At 41.7% G+C, this 22,210-nt stretch overlaps 1 protein-coding gene across 1 annotated transcript in view; it reads right to left on the bottom strand.

Moving 5' to 3' along the window:
• il11ra (interleukin 11 receptor subunit alpha) overlaps window positions 1–22,210 on the bottom strand; it is a 92,502-nt gene that overhangs the window by 13,659 nt on the left and 56,633 nt on the right. The window contains exons 2-6 of the mRNA XM_030064799.1: window positions 15,604–15,700; window positions 8,228–8,294; window positions 7,098–7,264; window positions 5,526–5,640; window positions 3,065–3,228 (exon numbers count right to left, since the gene is read on the bottom strand). Coding sequence (XP_029920659.1) covers window positions 3,065–3,228; window positions 5,526–5,640; window positions 7,098–7,264; window positions 8,228–8,294; window positions 15,604–15,700 — 610 coding nt within the window. The remainder of the gene's footprint in view (window positions 1–3,064; window positions 3,229–5,525; window positions 5,641–7,097; window positions 7,265–8,227; window positions 8,295–15,603; window positions 15,701–22,210) is intronic.

The following is a 22,210-nucleotide window of genomic DNA, read 5'->3' as shown; positions in this document are numbered from 1 at the left end:
AGCGTGCCCTGCAGAGGATGTTTCCCCAGGAAGAGTGTGTGAAGGCAAAAAAGCAGAGTGTGGATACCCGACCCGGGCCCGTCAGGACTTGCCGACCCTCTTGATGGGTTCAAATAGTTTACATGATGACGCTGAAGGCAACATGTAGGCTATTTCAGGTGGTAAATGTAACCTAGAGAAAGATATGCGGCACTCTAGCAAAAAGTGCCGCATATATGGCAAAATATCGGCCCATCAGAGGCGAATATTCAATCACACTATTGAAGAGGTTTCATACAAATTACTGGGAACATTTAAAAGTTGCTCTTTCCTGTTTAAAGTCAGACGGAAAACATTGAGAGGACGTTGGGCGCGTCTTATTAGGGTCTCATTTTCCACATTAATCAGGCACCGTTTTGTAGGCTTTTTACTAAGCATGGAGCAGAAAGCCCAGAAATGAGGTTACCATTAACGTATTAAACCGTGACAGCCTGCCAGAGTTTAATTTCTACCACAACGGCTTCATGGTTGCCGAAAAACAAAACAAAACATAAACATACTCCCATCACAGTGTTTCTCCATAAAAAGGTTCATCTGTGGCACACCACCACAACACTGGCACCACCACCACAGAACAAGCTGGTTAATGTGTGAAGCGGATCTGAACCGGTCTGTTTCTGCGTCTAGGAGGTGGCATCCCATCAGACTTTCGGTCACAGTTAAACTCGGTGGCATTTAAACGTGTGCAATTAGACTGTAAACGGTAACCGGACACTTTTAGATTATGGGAGATCGATAAAAACGCCCCCAAAAACTCAGACAGCGAACATGAGAGCGGTGCAAATATTTCTTACATACCAGCTGTGGCCCTGGATGGGAAAAATAACTTTTAACACAAAACACAGTTAAAAAAAAAAAAAAAAAAAAAAAAAAAAAACAAAAGCACATAATTAAAAGATCATAGGCTGTGCACGGGAGATGCCAATTTGCCTGAAAACCAGCCATTTTCTCATTTTGTACCAAATTAATGTTATCACTTTCCTTTTAGAGAGTAAGTCCGTGATGTCAGAGCAGGTGGTTTCCATCAAACACCTGGTTTGACATCACTGATTCTGATTAGCTCCACAAACGACAACCAGAGGAACAGAAAGAGCCCTGAGCTGAAACAGAAAGCAGAAAAATAATCCTGCGCTGAACGGGACAGACGAGGCAGAACAGAGGGTACGGCTGCAACACATGACTACTTTCACTGCCAATTAATTCTTTGATTAATCATTTTGTATGTCAAATGTCAATTGACCAGCACCAGAAAAACTCAAAGTATGAATTTAACAATAAGAGGAAACGGAAAAAAAAACAAGCATTTGTGGAGCTGTAAATGTTTGCTGTTTTTACTTGATAAATTACTATGATAATTACCACAAATTATATTTGATTAACACCTCGCTGTTCCGCTGTAGAGGGCTCGGTTTTGAGTTTCTGACACCGAACCAAAGCATGATTTTTCCCATGGTGTTCCTCAAGGTCTTGGTGTCCTAATGTGGTACTTTGGAGAGTTTTTTTTGACCATTGTTATTAATTTTCCAGAGCTCAAAAGTGGTTAAAGTTTGCACGAAATCTGTGTAACAAATGGTATGAACCCCAAAATTACTGCAACAACTTACAACACATAATTGAACATGGGAATGGCTTCATATGCTCCCATTATAATGTTCTACCACTTATACACTAAAGAAATGACAACATAAATAAGTGCCTAACCAAAACAAAATGTTTACTACAGATTTATGACTAGAATAACTTTCCCAGCTTTCAGATTATGTTTATGTTTATTATGTTCACTAAAACGGGTCTAAGAAAGGCCTGGAATGGTAAGGGGTTTATTGATTGATTGATTGACGTGGAAACAACATCACCATCAGGCCGTTGTCTAATAACCACGTTGCAGTTTTTGGCGTCCGACTGCATTTCCAAGCGGATGTTGTCGGGTTATTGCTTGGCTCAGAAGTCAACGGTCAGCTTATAAATTCAGAATACCGATTAAATTTGAGCATTTTAACGCACACCATCCGGCCAATCAGAGACGAGTATTCGCCCAGGCCGTGGTATCAGTGACCTCAAGCCAACATTTCCCCGCCGCCGCATTCGCAGCCATGTGACAACAAGCAGGCAGAGGTGGAGAGAAATGGTGAGGACTTTCCCAAGGACACTCTCCACGGCGGTGAGAGGCACACACACACACACACACACACACACACACACACACACAGCGAGACGGTGCAAAAACAAGATAATTGAGGTCATTACAGGAGGACCAAAAATAAAGTCCAGCAAATCTGTGTGCACCATTAGTTGTTATTTGGTGTGTATGTGTGTATTAGTACACACACGCACACACACGCACACACACACACACACACACACGCAGGTTTGTCTTTCTTAACATCAGCTTTTGTAGCTTTATCTACTTTATCTTTTTTATTTTGTGTAGCGCTTTTCTTGGGACTAAAAGACACCTCATCTTTAAAAAAAAAGAGATAAAATCACATGAAATACAAAAAAATAAAGAAGATAAATTATATTACAATTACAGTTTTTACAATGAAGAGGAGAGTGTGGAGTCTCTGATGGGTTGGGGAAGGGAAATTTATCTTTATTTTCTTGGTTGTATTGTTATTTCATGTGATTTTTTTAAATTCAGTTTTACTGTAAAGTGTCTTTGGATATGAGGAAAAGCACAATACAAATAAAAGCTATTTTTATTATTATTATAATTATGAATTAAAGGGGGCATGGGCAGCAATGCGGACGGTCCTGTCACCCTGTGTTTGGTGCTTTTTTGGCTTAATTTCTTCATACACACGACACCCGGTGTGAATAAATCAGCTTCGGAGTTGCTTTTAGGTTTGTTTTTTCACTTTGCCGAAACCAGGCTAACGACTCCCATAGGCTTCAAGTCTTTATGCTAAGCTAACAGGAAATGCTACCCATAGGAACCAAACCACTGGATGTGAAAATGGTATCGAACATAAGAAAAACGTTGCAAGAGTGTGTGTGTGTGTGTGTGTGTGTGTGTGTGTCTTACATAGCTCATGTAGCCGCATCTGGTAAGTTGTGTGGATCGTCCCCAGCGGGTTGCTCTCGGTGATTCGGAGGAAGTGGGTGGTCTGCCAGAAGGCGGGCTGGGTGATGTCACAGTGGTGCAGGGCGGCGTCGACCACGCAGGGCCTCCACTCGTGGCTGGACCCCCTGCGGCACACAGAGATGCTGCTCAAGGGGCTTTCACTCTGTCCCACCGCGCTGTAGAGAGGTGTGGGTGCGGGTCGGGTGCGGGATGTCCCGAACCCGACCGCGGCCCGCACCTCACCCCTCTGCTAACTAACAGCTGGTTGACCTGCTCTTTCAAACCCACTGCGTTGTTTATTTTCCAACTTCTCAAGATTACAGCCTGATTTTGTTTATTAGCAGGGTCATTCCTTATAAAATCAACCAATTCAGAAAAAAAAATTTCCACCTAACCCCCTCAGAATCTGCTCAATTTTTTCCTGAAATATCTTTTGTACATCTATTCTGAGTTACAGATCCTTAAAGTTCATACGGGCAGGTCCAAATTCTGCAGTTTTATTCATGCTGATTTTTCTAGCATTTCTGAGCCTCATAACTTCATTCCTAGAAGAGATAACCATGTGAAATTTTCAGGGCTGGAAAAAAAAAAAAAAAAAAAAAATACTTGAGCTCTGTTAAAAACTGCAGCCAGGTCAGTTTTACTTCCATCCTGGGTGTCCCAGCCCTACGCCAAAATCTGTTTTTTCTTCAACATGATGTTTTCTGTCACCAACTCTGAGCACCAATATCTTGTGAAAAATAAAAAAAAAAGTTCAACAGTTTAAATGTCTGTGATTTTCATTTTCATTTTTCGCACAAAGTACAGGCCCAAAAAAATAATCAGGCTCTAAAAACCCTGAGTCATCATGTGCAGAGTGTTAATGTGTAACCAAAGACAGACAGACAGACAGACAGACAGACAGATAGACAGATAGGTATGGACAATACAAACACATGAAAAAAAAATCAATTTCCCATCAGAGGAGGATGCAAGGGGAGCAGCCAAACAGGGAAGGGAGATATGGAGAGATGGATAGAGGGAGAGTTCAGGAGATAAGGCTGCGGAAAAACGCAGGTTGTCATGAAAGAGAGGGAGATACGTGGAAAAAGAGCGACGGCTGGAGAAATTGAATTAAACCGGCAGGAGGAAGCAGAGACGTGGGCGAACCGAGACAGAGGAAGAAGGATGAACGGAGAAGAATGAGAGAGAGTGAAGGTGGATAGTGAAACGGAAAAAAAAAACAAAAAACATGAATAAGAATAAATAAGAGAGTAAGAGACTGGAGAAAAAAAAAACTAAGTGCAGCAATTTTCCTGTGAGGTGTTGGGGATAAAAGCGTCCATCGAGAGGCACAAAAAGCAGAATGGAGATCTAAGCTGCTGTGGAGGGATACCGCTGTAATCTGAGGCGTTACGAGTAAATAAATGCAGCTTCTCTGAGTGTTAATCTGACTCTAGGAACTGTTTCCAGAGCAGATTACGACTGGGTGACTTGTAAACTCAAAACACTTGGTTTGCCGCAGAAGCAGAACATTATAAGGCGGCTGCTTTAACCAGAAACACAAATTTGAAATTGGAAGGACTGTAAAATGTGGGGAAATTGTAGTAAATGAGTAAATCACTGGTGTGGTCCTTTAATTTTTAAACTGATTCTCCTTTATGCTCTTAAAATCAATGTATATATGTATATCTTCAGTTTGTTTGGTATGATTGGTATGATTTATGATTTGTCCTTAAAATCCTCTTTTGTGATAACTCGGGATTTTTCTGCCATATTCAACAGATAAAGGTGTTTACATGTACTCAATGTCTATTTCTGTATTTATTGTTGTAATATTACTATATTACACATATCTATACATAATGCACATACTTTTTCTGACTAGGATTAATGCACATTTGTATATATACTACATATACAGTTTTTTTCCGCAGATTTCTCATGCACACATTTTTCTATTTCTTATTTCTTTTTCTATTTCTTAGAATTTCACTTACGCTTATAATATATTCTTATGAGATTCTGAGCAACTGTAACTGACCCAATTTTCCCTCAAGGATCAATAAAATATTTCTGATTCTGATCTGATGTCATATCCTGTCTTTCCTCTTTTTCTCGTGGAAGAGGAAGAAGAAGAGGAAGAGGAAGAGCATCAAGCTCGACTCGATGCAGCAGCTGCATCCCCGAGCCTGTCATTTTAGCTTTGAGGCGCTTTCAGTTTGGAGTGCTGATATTAACCTTTTTTTTTTTTTTGCTCTCCAGCGTCTCACAGTTTCCACCCTCTTCATCTCATGCACTCTCACCGCACTCTTCCTCACTGCTTTTCATGATAAAACCAATAAAAAGGCCCACTGAGAACAGAGAAAATGTAGAAAAGCAGCGTGGAGACAGACAGGAGGCGGTTTTGCGGCTTTAAACGGCTGCAGGGGGCGGCTCTCACTTGTAGGTGGCGAGGTACTCGGCCGGCAGGAAGGTCTTCACCGACTCCTGCCATGAGCAGCGGACATGCGTGTGATTGGGCACTCGGCAGGAAACGCTCAGCAGCCCCGGGGGATCTGGGGAAAAAAAAAAAAAAGGAGGCAGGGCCAAAGTGAGAGGCCAGAGGCAGAGATTGTTTATTTAACAGAGCCAATTAGCAGCGGCGGCGGCGGTCGTCTGATCTTCCTGTCGGGCCACACGTGACTGAAACTGCATGATGAATTCAAAGGTTATAATATTACAAGAGCCCCGTCCTGCTCTGTCCTGCTCTGCTCGAGTGCAAGATAAACAGATCTGTTCCCTGGCCCGAAATACTTCAGGCCACTCGCTCTCCGGGTTATGAGCTGGGACCGCCCGTTACAAGGAAACGCACTCAGGGAGTCTCTTCCTGCTGGAGACGGGGACAGGAAGCGGAGCGCTTTGTCCATGTGACAGCTGATAAGTGTCCGGTTTCCTCCGTGGCACAGTAGCGCCGTTCTGATTATGGCTGTTTAAATAAGACGTTTTGTTATCGCAAGAGGCTCACTCGGCCGCAATAACGTCCAGAGCAGAACCTCATCGGCAACACTCAGCGTCTTCACAAGTCATTTAGTCTCATGTTCAGTGTTAAAAATAGCATTTTTTTCTGGAAATAAGTTTTTTTTTTTTTGTTTTTTTTTTACCTGCAGGTTAACGCTCTGAGACCCATGAGCCAAAGTGCAGGATTTTATTTTTTTTTACATGTTTTCTGAACAAAATCCCCCTTGTTTCTTTTCAATAATATGTGAAAAAAATTCTGCTTTGGCTTATGAAGATGCAAAAGTGTTGTCTAAAAATGTGTATTTTCACGTACCCCCCATTAATAAATAAATGCAATTAAGATACATATACATAGATATACATATAATAGCAATGTTTAAATATGTTTAAAATATTTTTGAAATACAGAAAAGGACTTTTGTTTAGGGGGTTAAATAAAATATGTCAAAATAAAAGCAAACAAATTCACCTCAGTAAAAGTATATATATATATATATATATATATTTTTTTTTTTTTAAAAAATCTGTATAAATAAAGTAGCAGATCAGCCCATTAGGATCAAGAAAATGACACTTGAGAAAATTTTTAGATTTTTTACCAGGTTGAAAGGAAAAACAAGATTTTAACACTGAATATGAGATTGAGATTTTTTGTTCCAGAAGACAGTAATGATATTTTGGCGCCCGAATTTCTCTATAAAATGGTCTTAAGAGAAGAAAAACAGGAGGTTTGTGAGATCCTAGACTCAAAAACAGGTTTGCAGCCTCTTTAACGCACGATGAATGATGCAGATGTTATGAAACTGAACTGTAAACTGTAAACTGCAGGAACGATGTTTCTAAAAATACAGGCAGGAGCAGGAATCTCAGGCTGGCTTCTGCTGGGAAAATTAAAATTTACTCAGCTGGAGCTCCAGTGTGACTGACTGAATGTACTCCGACCCTGTTAGAGAGTGATAACCCCTGGTCTGACACACACACACACACACACACACACACACACACACACACGTACAGCCCAGCCTGAGTTTGATGGAGTGGAGGAGAAGACCCCGGTTGTCATAGCAGCTGTAGTTGCCCTGTGCTGATTGGTCGACGTGCAGCAGGACCAAGGCTCCGTCTGACGCGACGCGGTGCCGTGGCAGCGGGGAGCTGAGGTTGAGACGCCACTCGACTGGAGTCCTGCCGGGACACACACACACACACACACACACACACACACAAACACACACACACACACACACACACAAGATTCAGGTCTGAGTGAGGAGGCGATGTAATCCCAGTGTGTTCTCGTGCACACAGATTTAATTTGTGTCCTTGAGCACGTGCATGATGCTGATACGGAAATTTAATTTGTGTGTATGAGATTTACACTCAGTGGAAACTTCATCAGCTCCACCTGTATAATCTAATCCAGTCTAATCCAGCTGTTGTGCCATAAAGTTTCCTCTCCTGCTGCCTATAATGCTCAGCTTGTCTTGTTGTCACGGTAACAGAGGTGTTCATTCACTTCTGTGTTTGGCATTGAGCTCATAGTTAGTGCTGCACTTTACTGACAGCTGTTTCCACTATTCTGTCCCCCCTCACTGTATATAAATGAGGAGGACAAAAAATCAGAAACCCCTCTCAGTATAATGTAGTCCAGTACAAGAGCTCTGCAAACTACAACCTCAGTAATAAACACAGAATTAAATTTACACATTCTGCAACATAAACTGAACATTATAAACTTTATTAAAAGGTAGAACTTATGTTGCACTGAACTGCCTGATATATATCCATATGTATATTAGACACTTTATTAGGTCTGTTTATAGATTTGTCAATGTGCATTTCTATATGCAGTATATCTATATCTACATATCTATCTCTCTATCTCTATATATAGGAACAAATTAAAACATTTTATTAAAATATTTCATATACATGTGTACAAATATAGTAGCGATGTTTTAAAATGTTTTTGAAAGAAAGAACGGGACTTTTTCAGAGTTAAATAAAACATTTGAAAGCAACCAAGTTCACTTCACTTGCCCAGAAATGCCCTCACTCCAAGGATGGACACACACACACACACACACACACACACACACACACACACATGCACACACACAAAGTGATGCAATGTCAGCGATTCCTTACCTCACTGGTGACGTCCCACATGCCAGTGTCACGTTCGACTCCAAACGTCCATACTGCACGCCTGACACTGCGCACACACACACACACACACACACACACACACACACACACAGATTGGATGAGAGATTACAGTGTGTTAATGTCTGGCTGATGCGCTGTGTGTGTGTGTGTGTGTGTGTGTGTGTGTGTGAGTGTGTGATTTAAGCGCCGACATGAAGAGTCGACAGTAGCTCGGTGAGTTGACCATACATGGAGACGGACGCGGGATCCACACTGGGACTGGGAGTTTGGCGTGAAACCATTATCGACGTTAAAACAACATCTTTTTATCGGGACGTCCCGCTCGAGGTCCCTTGAATAAACTCATAAAAGACAGAGGAGCGGCTGATGGAAGAGAGGAAGAAGGAAGACAGAAATGAGAAAGAAGGGAGGAAGAAAAAAGGCAGATAAACCAGGAGCTGCTGGGCGGAGATAATGACCAACGTTCGTCCATCAGAAAATGAACGTTTTTAGAGCTGCCGATCAATTGGTCACAGTTTAATATTATTATTATTATAAAAAAAAAATGATGTAAACGGCAGAAATGTCCTCTGGGTCGCGGATCGGGAGCAGACGTCTCAGTTTTTTGTGTTTTACTGGATGAATCAGCGTGAAGAACAAAACTTTCCAGTGTTAAAGCAAAAGATTAAAAATACGGCCTTTTCATGTTTTCATATTCACCGTGGACTGAGCCTGTGCAGTTATAGTAGCGACTTGTGAAGGCACACACACTGAAAACGTGGAGGAGATAGACCCACACACACACACACACACACACACACACACACACACACACACACAGCTGAAGCCATACTAAGTGCAGTGTATAACTGAGTAAATATTTGTGGTGAATGTGGTGATTTGCAGAGTTGATACTCTATCTGTCGATGGCGGTTTGCAAGTGTGTGTAGTCATGTGTGTGCATGGGTGAAAGCGGGTCTCGGCGTGTGTGTGTGTGTGTGTGTGTGTGTGTGTGTGTGCAGACTTGGCTCAGTACCCCGTTCTGAAAGCTGGTATTTAGATCTAGAGTGGAATAACATGAATTTAACCGCCAGTCTGCCAAGCTCCGAACAAAGAGGGCACACACACACATGCACACACACACACACACACACACACACACACACACTACTTTGTTAATTCTCAATCTTACTCATGCTTTTATGCACAAGTATGCACACCACCTCTCTCTCTCTCTCTCTCTCTCTCTCTCTCTCTCTCCAGACTGTTACCATGGCGTTTTTGTTGTTTTTTTTTTTGTATTGAATAACCTTTTTGTCTCCCTCCTCTTCCTGTAATAAGTCATGTTTGTGTCGCCTCATAAAACAAGACAACAGCGTGTCTTCGGGGTATTGATAAGGGCTGGTGTTCAATACAAATGACTCAGTGGGGTTTTTTTTTTTGGCCGGCGGCTCGGGCTCCTGGCTCTCCGAGCTCGTTTTCCAGCCGCGTTTGCAACAAAAACTCTCAAATTACCCGAAGCCTGTTGCATCGTTGTGTTTTCCTCTCGAGCCAAAAACAAAACAAAAACATCAAAACAAACAACAGCAACAACAAACAGATGACGAATCATCATTATCACTGTCTTTCTGTCGCTCATGGAGTTGCCGTTTGCAGCGTCTTCAGTGGATCTGCTGCAGACTCTTCACATAATTACAGAGAAACTCCATCTGAGCATTTAAACACGAGTTTGAAATAAGAGCAAGCCCACGATGCTTGCAAGGCGATATCTTATACTTAAAATATCACAGCCGCACCGTCTTCGCTTCGCTTTTTGTCCGAGGCTGTGAGTGCGCTTGCAAGGAGACTCCAAACATCTGTTTCACGACGATCTTCACTCAGTAATTAACAGAGTGTGTGACCAATCAGGGCACAGCGTTACACCCGGGCTTCGAGCGGAGAGATCCTTCTGAGCTCTGCTCGACGGCAGCCTGGAGGGGACGCTGTGTCTGGGTGTGTATCTGTCTGCAGCTAATCCTGGATACGCCTGGGGCGGACGGACACGCCTGTTCTATTTATTGACATCACATAAATACGCCGTAAAGACAGGAAAAAAAAAAAGGAGGATAGACTGATCAAAGTGGAAGAAGAATCCGGAATCTAGTATTTTAAAGACTTAAAGAAGGAGGGAATGGAGGGTTGTTGTGCAAGAGCCGGTAAAAGACCGAAACAGCAGCAGGGCCAAATTTGTTTATCGCCTCAAGGGCCTCATGCTCTGCCTGAATTTCAAAGTTGGGTATATGTGTCCTGACGTCGTTTCGGATTTGAAAGAATTGAAAAAGGCCAGATTTAGGAAAGTCACATTTAGCTCCAAGCTGTGGGTATGAGGCACAAATGCTGTCAATGTATAAGTCACCGATGTTGCAAATGCCTTTCCTCCTCCAGAGGGAGAAGACACCATCAGTCAGACCTGGTAAAAAAAGAATGATTTTCACATATTGGGGTGTCCAAGTAGGTTTTTGGAGCCTCTGAAAAGGCAAGGCAAGGCAAGGCAAGTTTATTTGTATAGCACAATTCAACGCAAGGTAATTCAAAGTGCTTTACAGAAACATTAAAAGCAACAAGACACAATTTAAAACAATAAAAACAGTCAATAAAAAGGGAAGTAGAAATTGAGAATGATAGCAATAATAAAATACAGTAACATAAAATAACAACAGGCTCAGTTCACTGCCTGAGCTAGACGGCCAAGGGCCCAGGGCATGATAGGCCTTATCACCCCCACAGCTCCCTGCCACCAAAAGGCAATAGGCCAAGGGTCCAGGCCGTGATGGTCTATATCACGCCTGCAACTCCTTGCCACCAAAAAGTGAACTAGGCAAAATTTGAGTTTAATTTCAAAACCGGCTACGTCAGAGATTTCAGCTAGGATCTCTTGTCCCTGACTCTGAACCATCTTGAATTTGGTTAGTCGGGTCTGTTTTTTTTTTTTTTTTGCATAGCAATAAACATACATTATCAAAAAAAAAAAAAAAAAAAAAATCAAGACACACTGTGGGGAGAAAACTGAACATTTGTTTGTTGTTGCTGGTTGTGATGATTTAATATTCAGCTGTTGCTTTGCCATCTGCGTTATTCTTTGTGGACCGGGGTCAGGTGTGGACGAGGCTGACAGGGGATACAGAGGAGTGGCAGTGGGTGTGACAGGTGTGTTTGTGTGTGTGTGTGTGTGTGAGCAGCAGCAGGGTGGTGTAGTCCTGTCATAAGAAGCAGAGATGAAGAGAAGCTTAATCCTCTCAGTGACGTTTCCAGCACAAAGTTACAAAGAACCAGAACAATAAAAGAGGCGTGGATGGGAATCGCAAACATGTTAAGTTCAAGGAATTAACGCCGGTCACCACAGGAAGATGCTCAGTGATTTCTGTCAGGACCTAAACTCGGTGTCTGGGTCTCGTTAGTGGGACTTTGCAGAGCCTCACATCCTGTCCTGTTTCCCACAGCGGTCGCTCGCTCCTCTAGTGCGAGGGGCTTTCACACCGGTGAATCTCTGCTTTACTTTATTAAGATGCTTTTTTGGCAATTCTGCTTTGTTTGACAGCAGAAAGAGAGAGAGAGAGAGAGAGAGAGAGAGAGAGAGAGAGAGAGAGACAGGCGAGGCCGGGAAGAGAGAGGAGGGATCAAAGGCAGCAAACCTTGTCTCACAGAAGTTTGTGCAATAGTCACAAAATTTAATGTCTGCATATGGACTCAAATTATGAACGCAAATTCTCCTTTACTGGAAGTGACTAACATTTTGGTAGCGTTACACAACATAACCATATATCCAGCAGGGGTGTACAGCCATTGCACTGTTTGTATTCGGGTTTGGATTCGGCCTTTTAAAAAAAACTTGGGATTCGTTTTTCGGATTCAGGAAGAAACCGGAAGTGGGCGCACTGGAGACTTCTGCTGAGCTCGCCGGCTAAATTCCAGTTTAGCTCTCGGCGAACTAGAACGGGAATAAAATAATTTAATCGTGTGGCTTTTTTAGACTTTCCAAACGTGATCGGACTGAATGGACCAAATTTGCGGGGCTGTGGCTCGAAATCCGGCTCAAAACAGAAAAAAGCTCCCGAATAATGAATAGAAACTTCGCACAGAAAAACTATTCGGGATCAAAGCGTTATTTGAGTACAGTGGTCCCTCGTTAATCGTTACGTTCTAAAAATAACCCTGCAATAGGCGAAATCCGCGAAGTAGTCAGCTTTATTTTTTACAATTATTCTAGATGTTTTAAGGCTGTAAAACCCCTCACTACACACTTTATACACTTTTCTCAGACAGGCATCAACATTTTCTCACTTTTCTCTCTTGTTTAAACTCTCAAAGTTCAAACCTTTGTAGAAAAATAAGTCCAGTATTATAGAATGAACGCATTCTGTACTGTACAGGAGACACGGCACGGAGGAGACTGATTGACAATTGTCTACAGTCCCTTAGCCAATCAGGACGCAGAACACAATGCGCTGTAAAAAAAAAAAAAAAAAAAAAAAACATGCAAAATTGCACTAAAAAAAATCCGCGAAACTGCGAGGCCGCGAAAGGTGAACCGCGTTATAGCGAGGGACGACTGTACTTCCAAATAACGTATTCGGGTTCGGGTACATCCCTGATATCCAGGTGGGGAAAGGTTCGGTTTAGAGATAAAAACAGAAACTGGACAAGGTATCGATCTGTGGAAACAAACACCGGGTGTGGCCTCGGACTGAAGTCGCCCCTCCTTCCTCTTGATGCAGACTCTGTGGGTCTTCATGCTATGTCACGATACGTGTGACAGGCACGAAAAATACTTTTAAAGCTGCTGACTGTCATGAAAAAAATGGAAAATTCATATCGGTGGGCATGAACTGTTTGGATTAAAGTGTCAACGAGCAGGAGACCGGGCCGCTTTGCTGAAGGAGATGCAGCGACACAAAACTTATTTAAAAAAAAAAAGGAGGCAAGCCGATGCAAACGGGCGCTCTCTGCTCTAAGGGGGAAACTTTACAACGTATTTACCTCTGAATTATCCCTTTCCCAGCCGTTATCTCGTCGCCTCGCGCTGCAGCGGGGCGCTGCCGTTAATAATTTTGTGCGCCGGCATTAAAGTGTCGGGAGAGGCGAGGGCGGGAGTGTCAACAAAGCTGTGTGAGTTTTGGACGCGGCCGGCTCCTCCAAACTGGAGATAAGTGAGGAGACTGTCGCTGCAACACAAACAAACTCTGCGCTGCACTTTGATGTTGCCTTCACTGTCGACGGGATGTTGCCTTCACTGTCGTCGGGATTCATTTCTCCCTTTAACGTCCAACGCCTCTTTCCCTTAGCAACACGTTTCTTCTCTCTCCTTTTCACCACCCCAGATCGAGTCGTCTCCACTATCTACACACACACACACACACACACCCCTCCCTCTCATTCTGGTGTGTGTGTGTGTGTGTGTGTGTGTGTTACCTGGGGCTTTAGTGTAGTGCAAGGAATTGGCCGGCCTGAATGTGTGTATTCATGTTTTATTGGCAGTGAGGAACATTATTCCCCAAACCCGCAGCGTTCCACTCATATCTGCTTCAGCCTTTGGCAAGAGGGAGCACACACACACACACACACACACACACACACACACACACACACAGGCAAAACCACATGCATGCACACACATAAATATGCACACAGACAATTGGAAGCCCACGCATACGCATGCTTGTATAACACACACACACACACATGTGTAAGTACACACTTGTTAGTGCGTGCACACACACACACACACACACACACACACACACACACACACAGGAAGGCCTCAAGTTTATCCTGACGGTGAAATCAGATGTCAGGGTGGAAACTCAGAAACTGCAAACTGGACGAAACACAAAACTTTCTACACAACGAAAAAAAAAAACAAAAAAAAAAACCTCAAGTTTGTTTTGGACGAGTAGAAACTCCAGACGAGGAAAGAAAAAAGAGATTTTGTTCTCGTGTTTCAGTGATCGATCTGACCGATTAGAGAGAGAGAGAGAGAGAGAGAGAGAGAGAGAGAGAGAGAGAGAGAGAGAGAGAGGGAAGATGTGTTCTGACTTTGTTTCACCGATGGACTGATTTGTTTTGAGAGGAGAAGGAAAAATAGAGATGGAGAGCGAAAAATTAAAAGGAGGAGAGAAGACAGAGAGAGGGAAAGAAAGAAAGACTGAAAGACTGAAAAGGAAAGACAGAGAGAAAAGGAAAGAAAGAATGAAAGGTGAAAAAAGAAAGAAAAAGAAAAAGAAACAAGAAAGAAGGGAAGAAAAGGGAACAAGAAAGAAAGAAAGAAAGAAAAGAAAGAAAAAGATGAATGAAAGGAGGAAAGTAAGAGGTTTTTTGGACAAGCTGAAGGGAAAATGAATGGGAAGCAGAACTGAAAGAAGGAAGGAAAGAAAGAAAGGAAGAGAGAAAGAAAGAAAGAGAGAGAGAAAGAAAGAAAGGAAGAGAGAAAGACTGAAGGTTTTTCCCTTGAATCTTTGGATCTGATGTTTCGTGTCTTTAATCTCAGATTTAATCTGCAGTCCAGCGTGAAGAAAGAAAGAAAGAAAGAAAGAAAGAAAGAAAAGGAAAGAAAGACAAAGAAAGAAAGAAAGAAAGAAAAGGAAAGACAGACAAAGAAAGAAAGAAAGAAAGAAAGAAAGAAAGAAAGAAAAGGAAAGAAAGAAAGACAGAAAGAAAGAAAGACAGAAAGCCTGAGGTGTTTCCCTCCAGTCTCTGTATGTGACGTTTCTTCGTGTCTATAATCTCAGATTTAATCTGAGGTCCTGCAGCCACACGGAGCTCAGAGCTGCAGGCTGGAAAACTGGAGCAGTTGGCCAAGAAAACTCAAACCCAACGAGACGATTCAAAACAAAATAAACAAACAAACAAACAAACAAACAAACAAACAAACAAAACAAAACAAAAACAAAACAAAAAAAAATCAAAACCAGTGTTGTACAAAGATGCGATACGACGGTGACGTCTCACTCGCCCGTCGTGTTTGGGCAGGAGAGCGAGGAGCCTCCCTGCCGGAGCCCCTCCCTGCTTCACGGTGTGTGTTCCAATAAAGAAGAGAAATGTGAGCACGGGATCCTGGCGTTCTTTCTTTTCTTTTCTTTTCTTTTCCTCCAAATTTTGGATGCGACTCCTCGCTCGCTCTTGATTTAGTTGCACTTCATCCCTGAAGGGCTCCGGGCGAAGATAAATCAAGCGCACCCCGAAGAGATCAAAACACAATCTGTGCCTGATCCTTAACAGGAACAAGGAGAGCAGCTTCCAAAGAAAAATACTGTGTGTGTGTGTGTGTGTGTGAGAGTGTGCATGTGTGTGTGTGTGTGTGTGTGTGTGCGTGTGCGTGCGTGTGTGTGTGTGTGTGTTACCTTCATTGGTCCAAATCTGAGCACTAGCAGGACACAGAGAGAAAGACAAAACCCAGATGACTGTCAGACACACAGGACTGGACAAAAGGCCTGGCATCTGGAGAGAGAGAGAGAGAGAGAGAGAGAGGAGGAGGAGGAGGAGGACTGTTATTATCATCATCATCATCATCATCATCATCATCATCATCATCATCATCATCACTGTGGTTAAGGTCAGGATCTTAACAGCTCCACATCAGGACCAGTTTTACGATAAAAAAAAAAAAAAAAAAGCAATGTATAGACTTGTAACATTAATCTTCTCCATCATGACTTGTGAGCCACTGGAAGTGTGTGTGTGTGTGTGTGTGTGTGTGTGTGTGTGTGTGTGTCTGCAGCATAGGTGGAAATCCCGGCGGAGTTAGGGGGGACAAGACCCCTCCATCCATAAAGTTGCCCCCCACCCCCACCAAAAAATCATTGTTGACACTAAAAAATAATTTTGAATAATATAGTAATATTCAATGAAAGCACAATGCAAGCGGTGCTGATTATAAATGTAAAACAAACACAACAAATGAACAAATACTGAGCTTTTTTTATTCTTTCATTATTAATGTCAGAAATTGTTCATATTTTACTGATATTTTGAATTTGTCTCTAGATAGATATCTATTTTTTTAAATTTATTTAAAGTAGGCGATTTGTACTTTGAGTTTGATGTTGTGATCCAGATTTTTTATGTACATTTTTTTTTTACGTTTTTAAACCTTTTTTTTTTAAACTTTTTTTTTTTTTTTTAACTTTTTTTAAACTTTTTTTAAACTTTTTTTTTTTTTTTTTTTTACTAGTTATTACATTACCTTACACTATTTGATGCCATATCTTGCTTTGTTTTTTGCTGACTCTACAATAAATCTGTTTTTTTTTTTTATGTAGTTGGGTTATTCAAGGTATTTCCTCTAGTTTTAGAGCTTATTTTGAGTTTCTAGTTCTTGCAAAGCCACTTTGATGGACTGTAGTGGAAACAGAACAATGAGCAAAGAAATTTGGTTTAGAGGATTATTGTTTTTAATATCATTATTTAAAACATATGAACGTGCTGAGGCTCAACGGTGTACGGCTTCAGTTTCAAAAAGAGAGAAAGAGGGAGGTGCAGTCGTGCCAGACAGCAATAATAAAATGGGATTTTGGCCCCTGGTCTGCAGAGGCCCCGCCCTCTGAGCTCGGGACTCTTGCGGGTGTGTCGCTCCCCGGCCAATCACGGCGCAGCGCGGTGCCACATCGACAGCGCCGACATCCAATAGGAAGCTTAGAAAAATCACAAAAAAAAACCAGAAATCCAGCGAGGAGGTCGGCTTTCACCCGCCGGCGAGCGCTGAGGGAGAGGAGGAGGAGGACGAAGAGCGACGAAGAGTGCCTGCAGGCTTTGTTTTATTTTGTTTGTTTTTTTTTTTTCCTAGGATGGTGACGTTACATTTTAGTTGGGCGTTTCAATCCGTCGCCATCCTAGGAAACCAAAGCTCGCCGCCGGTGGTTAGCTCAGCCGACTTTGTATGTTGTGTTTGACAAATCTGACTCGTTCTGCCTTTAAACCGACAGACATCATGTGATCCGGTTCAAACTGGACCGAATTTTTTTTTATTTGTCTGTTGCCGTTGACGACCGGACAGATTTTTGGCGCTCTGGTTTAAGAGAAGGGACTGCACCTCTGTACATACTGAATATTAAAAAAAGATATATACTGATCTCTTTACTGAGCCCTTTACTGACCACACACACACACACACACACACACACGCTCACAGCTGTGTGTGTAACCATGACAACCTCCCACCGACCCCCGGCTGATGCCTCACGTGGCACTTTAACATTTCTGCTCCCAACACGGCAGCATGACTCCATTTATCCTCATTACACATCACTCAAAAGTAGCAGTAGGCCTCTGAACATGACTCACGTCTATGTAACACACACACACGCACACACACACACACACACACACACACACACACACACACACACACACACTGCATGGGCCAGTCTCTGTGTAATTCTTTGTCTCTCTCTCTTGCTGTTATGGAGGGTGAGACGTGATGCTGTTGATATTTTTATCCCGAGGGAACATGCACAACAGTCGGCTGTATTTATAAGGATGACTGACACCCGAGAGCTGTGTGTGTGTGTGTGTGTGTGTGTGTGTGTGTGTGTGTGTGAGAGAGAGGGAGAGAGGGCGAGCAGAGAAAGAAAGACTTTATTGTGAGAGAACTTTTTATATACATCTCACTAGCGTGGGCACTCATGCGAATACACACACACACACACACACACACACACACATTTGTGCATGCACAACACATGCTGGTACACACACACTCACATGCACACACACACACACACACACACACCTCACTGTTTCCTCATGTCGTCAGTTAATACTGCGCCCCGAGGCTGATCTGATTGTAGCTAAAGACCTGACAGCTTGATATAGGAAACTCCCGTGTGTGTGTGTGTGTGTGTGTTCATGTGTGTGTGTGTGCGCGCGCGTGCATGTGTGTCTAACTTTGGATACAGTTGCTCACACAGATACAGGCTTACACACTCTGTCCAACCCAGAAACACACACACACACACACACACACACACACACACACACTGTTTTTCCATCGTTCTTTCTCTCTGAATTTCAGTTTATTTTAAAGCTGCGACAAACAAACACTGAGAAACAAGACTCAAACAAAACAAAACAAAAACAAACAAAAACGAAACAAAAACAAACATAAACAAACAAAAACAAACAAAAACAAACAAAAATCAAAACAAGAGAGCACTTTTAAACAAATTAAAGAGTCAAAAGAAATTGCAAGTTTTCTTTAATTCATCTCTCTAATACTAAACTCTGTCTCTCTCTCTCTCTCTCTCTCTCTCTCTCTCTCACACACACACACACACACACACACACACACAGAGCTCCCATATAAGGGCGCACTTCTCTTTTTGTAATATTCTAAAATGAGAACTTTATCAACCAGTGAACATCAACAAAACGACGGAAATTAAGAAAAAAACGAGCCTGAGAGAGAAAAAAGGACAAAGACGAGAAAAAGGAAAGAGAGAAAAGAGTTTTTTTTCTTTGTTTTGAGTTCGTTTAGTGGATTGAAAGTCGGGTGGACGATCTTTCGCTCCGATGCAAAGCTTTTCAGACTCCTGAGAGGCTTTTTCACGACGTGTCGCCGTGTTTCTTCTGATGTTTTTAAACTGCATTTTTTTCTTTCTCTCTCTTTCTCTCAGACAATCCAAGAGCTTCTTTCACTCTTCGGCCTCGTCAACACCTCGAGAGAAAGAGAGAGAGAGAGAGAGAGAGAGAGAGAGCGAGCGAGCGACCTTCACCGCGGCTCGACTGACAGCCCGATGACGTCAGCGACACGCGGGAGGCGGGACGCGACGCTTTTGTTCTTATTGTGAAGGCAGAATCCAAGGTGATGACGGTGGGCACCACTTTGAGTCAGGGCTCTTATTTTGAAACATTTATACTGTAGAAATGAATGGTCCAAGGTTGCTACACAATTTTTTTTTTTATTATTATTAACAAATATTTCTTCTCCATGCGTATCTATCTCCCCTTTTCCTGCCTACCCTGCTCCCCGACGTGCCGACCACAACTTTTACCAACTTTTCAAATTACAACTCAAACTTCTGTACGAGTCAAATATTATATAATATAGTATAATTATATATATAATATAATTGTGCTTTTGTGTGAATTAACCCTATAAAGCCTGAACTATGAAAGAATTGACAGAAAATTCCAATTTTTTGAAACTGAACCTTTTATTTAGTCCTATAACAAAATATATAAAAAAATTTAAAAAATAAAAAAATATGTTATTACACAACCTTTCTGGTGTATGAAATATGATATGTACTTGAAGTGCCAATGGTCCAGGGTGAACAGGGGAAGCGTTCAAAGGTATACAACAGTATTTTGGTCAAGTATTGATTAAACTGAAAATGAAAAACAGAATTGAAAATGTGTATCATATATTAATATGATACAGATGGCTTTATAGGGTTAAAATAGTAAAATTCAAAATTACTACTTAAGTTTCTCTCTCTCTCTCTCTCTCTCACACACACACACACACACACACACACACACACACACACAGTAAAGACTAAACAAACCCTGAAATATGAAACAACAACAGCTGTTTTACTCGTCATTTTTTACAGTTGGGTTAGGGTCAGGCTGTGTAATCTATCTGAACTGCCACATTTTCAGACTGTACTACAGGTAAACAGGTAATATAATATCAGATCATAAGAACAGACTATATTTCTCTATATTTTGATACATTAATAATATAATATTGATGATAATTACTAGAGTATAATACAATATATATGTAATATATAGGAACTCAAGGGGTAGGATCATATAATATTTAATTTCTTCTATCTTCTTATATTTACTTATTTAATTTCTTCCTTCTCCCTTTTGAACATGGGCTGCCCATCTAGAAAATAACATTGAATTTTATCTATTTTTTTTTTTTTTTTTTTTTTTACTTTTTTCTTCTACTATTACCCTGTTGTTGCATTGTCCGTTGTCCTTCATACATGTTCAAATAAATACAATAAAATTAATTTTTTTTTTTTTTTTTTTTTTTTACAGTGTTGTGTTTTTGTGTTCAGCTTGTTTGTCAGCGGTGATAAACTCAACCAAAAAATCCAGTGTTGTACGTCCTGGATATGTTTACCTGTGATCGAAGCGAACAGTAGGATAAATCAATAAAGAGCGAGGACGTACCCAAAACAAATGTTTGGTTAAGAGTTTGACTCAGAGCACAGGAGGTTCTTCACGGTCGAGGCATCAGTGTGTTTGAAAAAGTTTAGGCTGATAAACCCAGCAGTTTCCAAGAACAGCCGTGGACACACACACACACACACATACACACATATATACGCACACACATATCTAAAGATATCAGCAAAGTAAAGACTGAGGCCACATATTTTCAGTTCCACATTATAAAATAGCAACTTATGGTGTTTTTTTTTTTTTTTTTTTTTTTTGGCTCTGATAAATTGCGAGGGGGATTTCACATTAACAGAGAGAGTGATTAAGGGGAAAGTGATTTTTTTTTCAGCCAGCCTGCTGTCATCACCGTGTGGGCGGTGCATGCAAATGAACCTGCTGCCTGCACCCGGAGCTGCAGGCTCCCGGCCGTCAGACCGCCTGCCGGGCCGGCAGGCGGTCAGCTTCAGACGCCTGCAGGCTTCCTACCTTCTGACCACAGACCTTTTCTCTGTTTTCTCCACCGACTATTTGTGCCTTTCCACTGCATGGACGGCTCAATTTTATAAAAAGTCCATCTTTAATCGCTTAATCGAAAACGAACGGATAGATTAACCCTCTCGTTATGTTCATATTTACGAACATCTTTTATGTCAGTTTAAACCTCCACAAAATTATTATAATTAAAATTGTTACCAAAGTTTATGTGTCAGGTACTTTATGTTTCTTTGTTGACCTAAATAGCCCTTTAAATAAAACATAACTCCCCTCCACCCCCACTTAAACATCCAGTATTCCCATTACGCCACTATGGAAAAATATGCAAATCACCATAAAGTCTCACTGATTGACCTAAAATTCGAAATAAATCTTAATTTTTGGTGTTTTAATGGCTTTATATTATTTCTAAGTACAGATTTTTGTTATTTATAACCGATGCGTTACAAACTGTGTACAGGACATTGAAAACATATCATCATGTGAATTTCATGTTGACCCGGTAGTGCCCATTACATTAGGAAAACTCATTAAATATGAAGCAAAAAAAATGAAGTTAATCATTTATTTAAACACTGGCTGGACTCAAATTGACACCAAACATAATTGGAGGGTTAATCGACAATTAAATAATAATCAGCTGCCGCCTTGTGGACGGTGCCTTTACGTGACAGAAAGTGGAAACTGGGACAAAAAATGATGCGATTCGCACGTTTGACAATTAGCCTGTGAGCTTCACCGCCCCCTGTTGGTGACCAGAGGGAACAGTCCCAACGTCGATGTGACTTATTTCCTCTGAACGAAGCTCTGACGCAGCATTTTCCCGATGGGTTTATCTGCACTGGAGCGCAGTGTGTGTGTGTGTGTGTGTGTGTGTGTGTGTGTGTGTGTGTGTGTTTAATGGGTTCGGTCATTTAAAATCATTTAAATGATAAACTAGGTCGTGTGTGTGTTGTGTGTTTAAAGTGTGCAAACATCTACAAGAGAGCAACAGGAGAGGGAAGAGCTCAGTTCCTCGTTATCAGCGAATGGAAAGAATGAGCTCAACGTCACGCACACACACACACACACACTCACACACTTCTTCCCCCTGTAAAAGCAGTCTATTTGAGTCAACACTGTAAAGCAGAGGGTGGAGCGGCTGGCAGATGGACCATGGGAAACCGTGATAAAACATCTCTCGCCCGTCTCTCTGGAAATGAACCAGAACTCGGCAGCTGTTTAGCTGTTTAAGCGGCTGAAGAGGGAAGTCACACCTGTGCAAAATAAGTAAATAAATAAATAAAAATACAACAAACAGATGTGCCTCCAGCTCATGGTTATTCAAAACCC

Source organism: Myripristis murdjan, chromosome 12 (assembly GCF_902150065.1).
Source record: "Myripristis murdjan chromosome 12, fMyrMur1.1, whole genome shotgun sequence".
Lineage (NCBI taxonomy): Eukaryota > Metazoa > Chordata > Actinopteri > Holocentriformes > Holocentridae > Myripristis > Myripristis murdjan.
The sequence above is the reverse complement of the archived record's forward strand: the minus strand, read 5'-3'. Positions and strand labels throughout refer to the sequence as shown.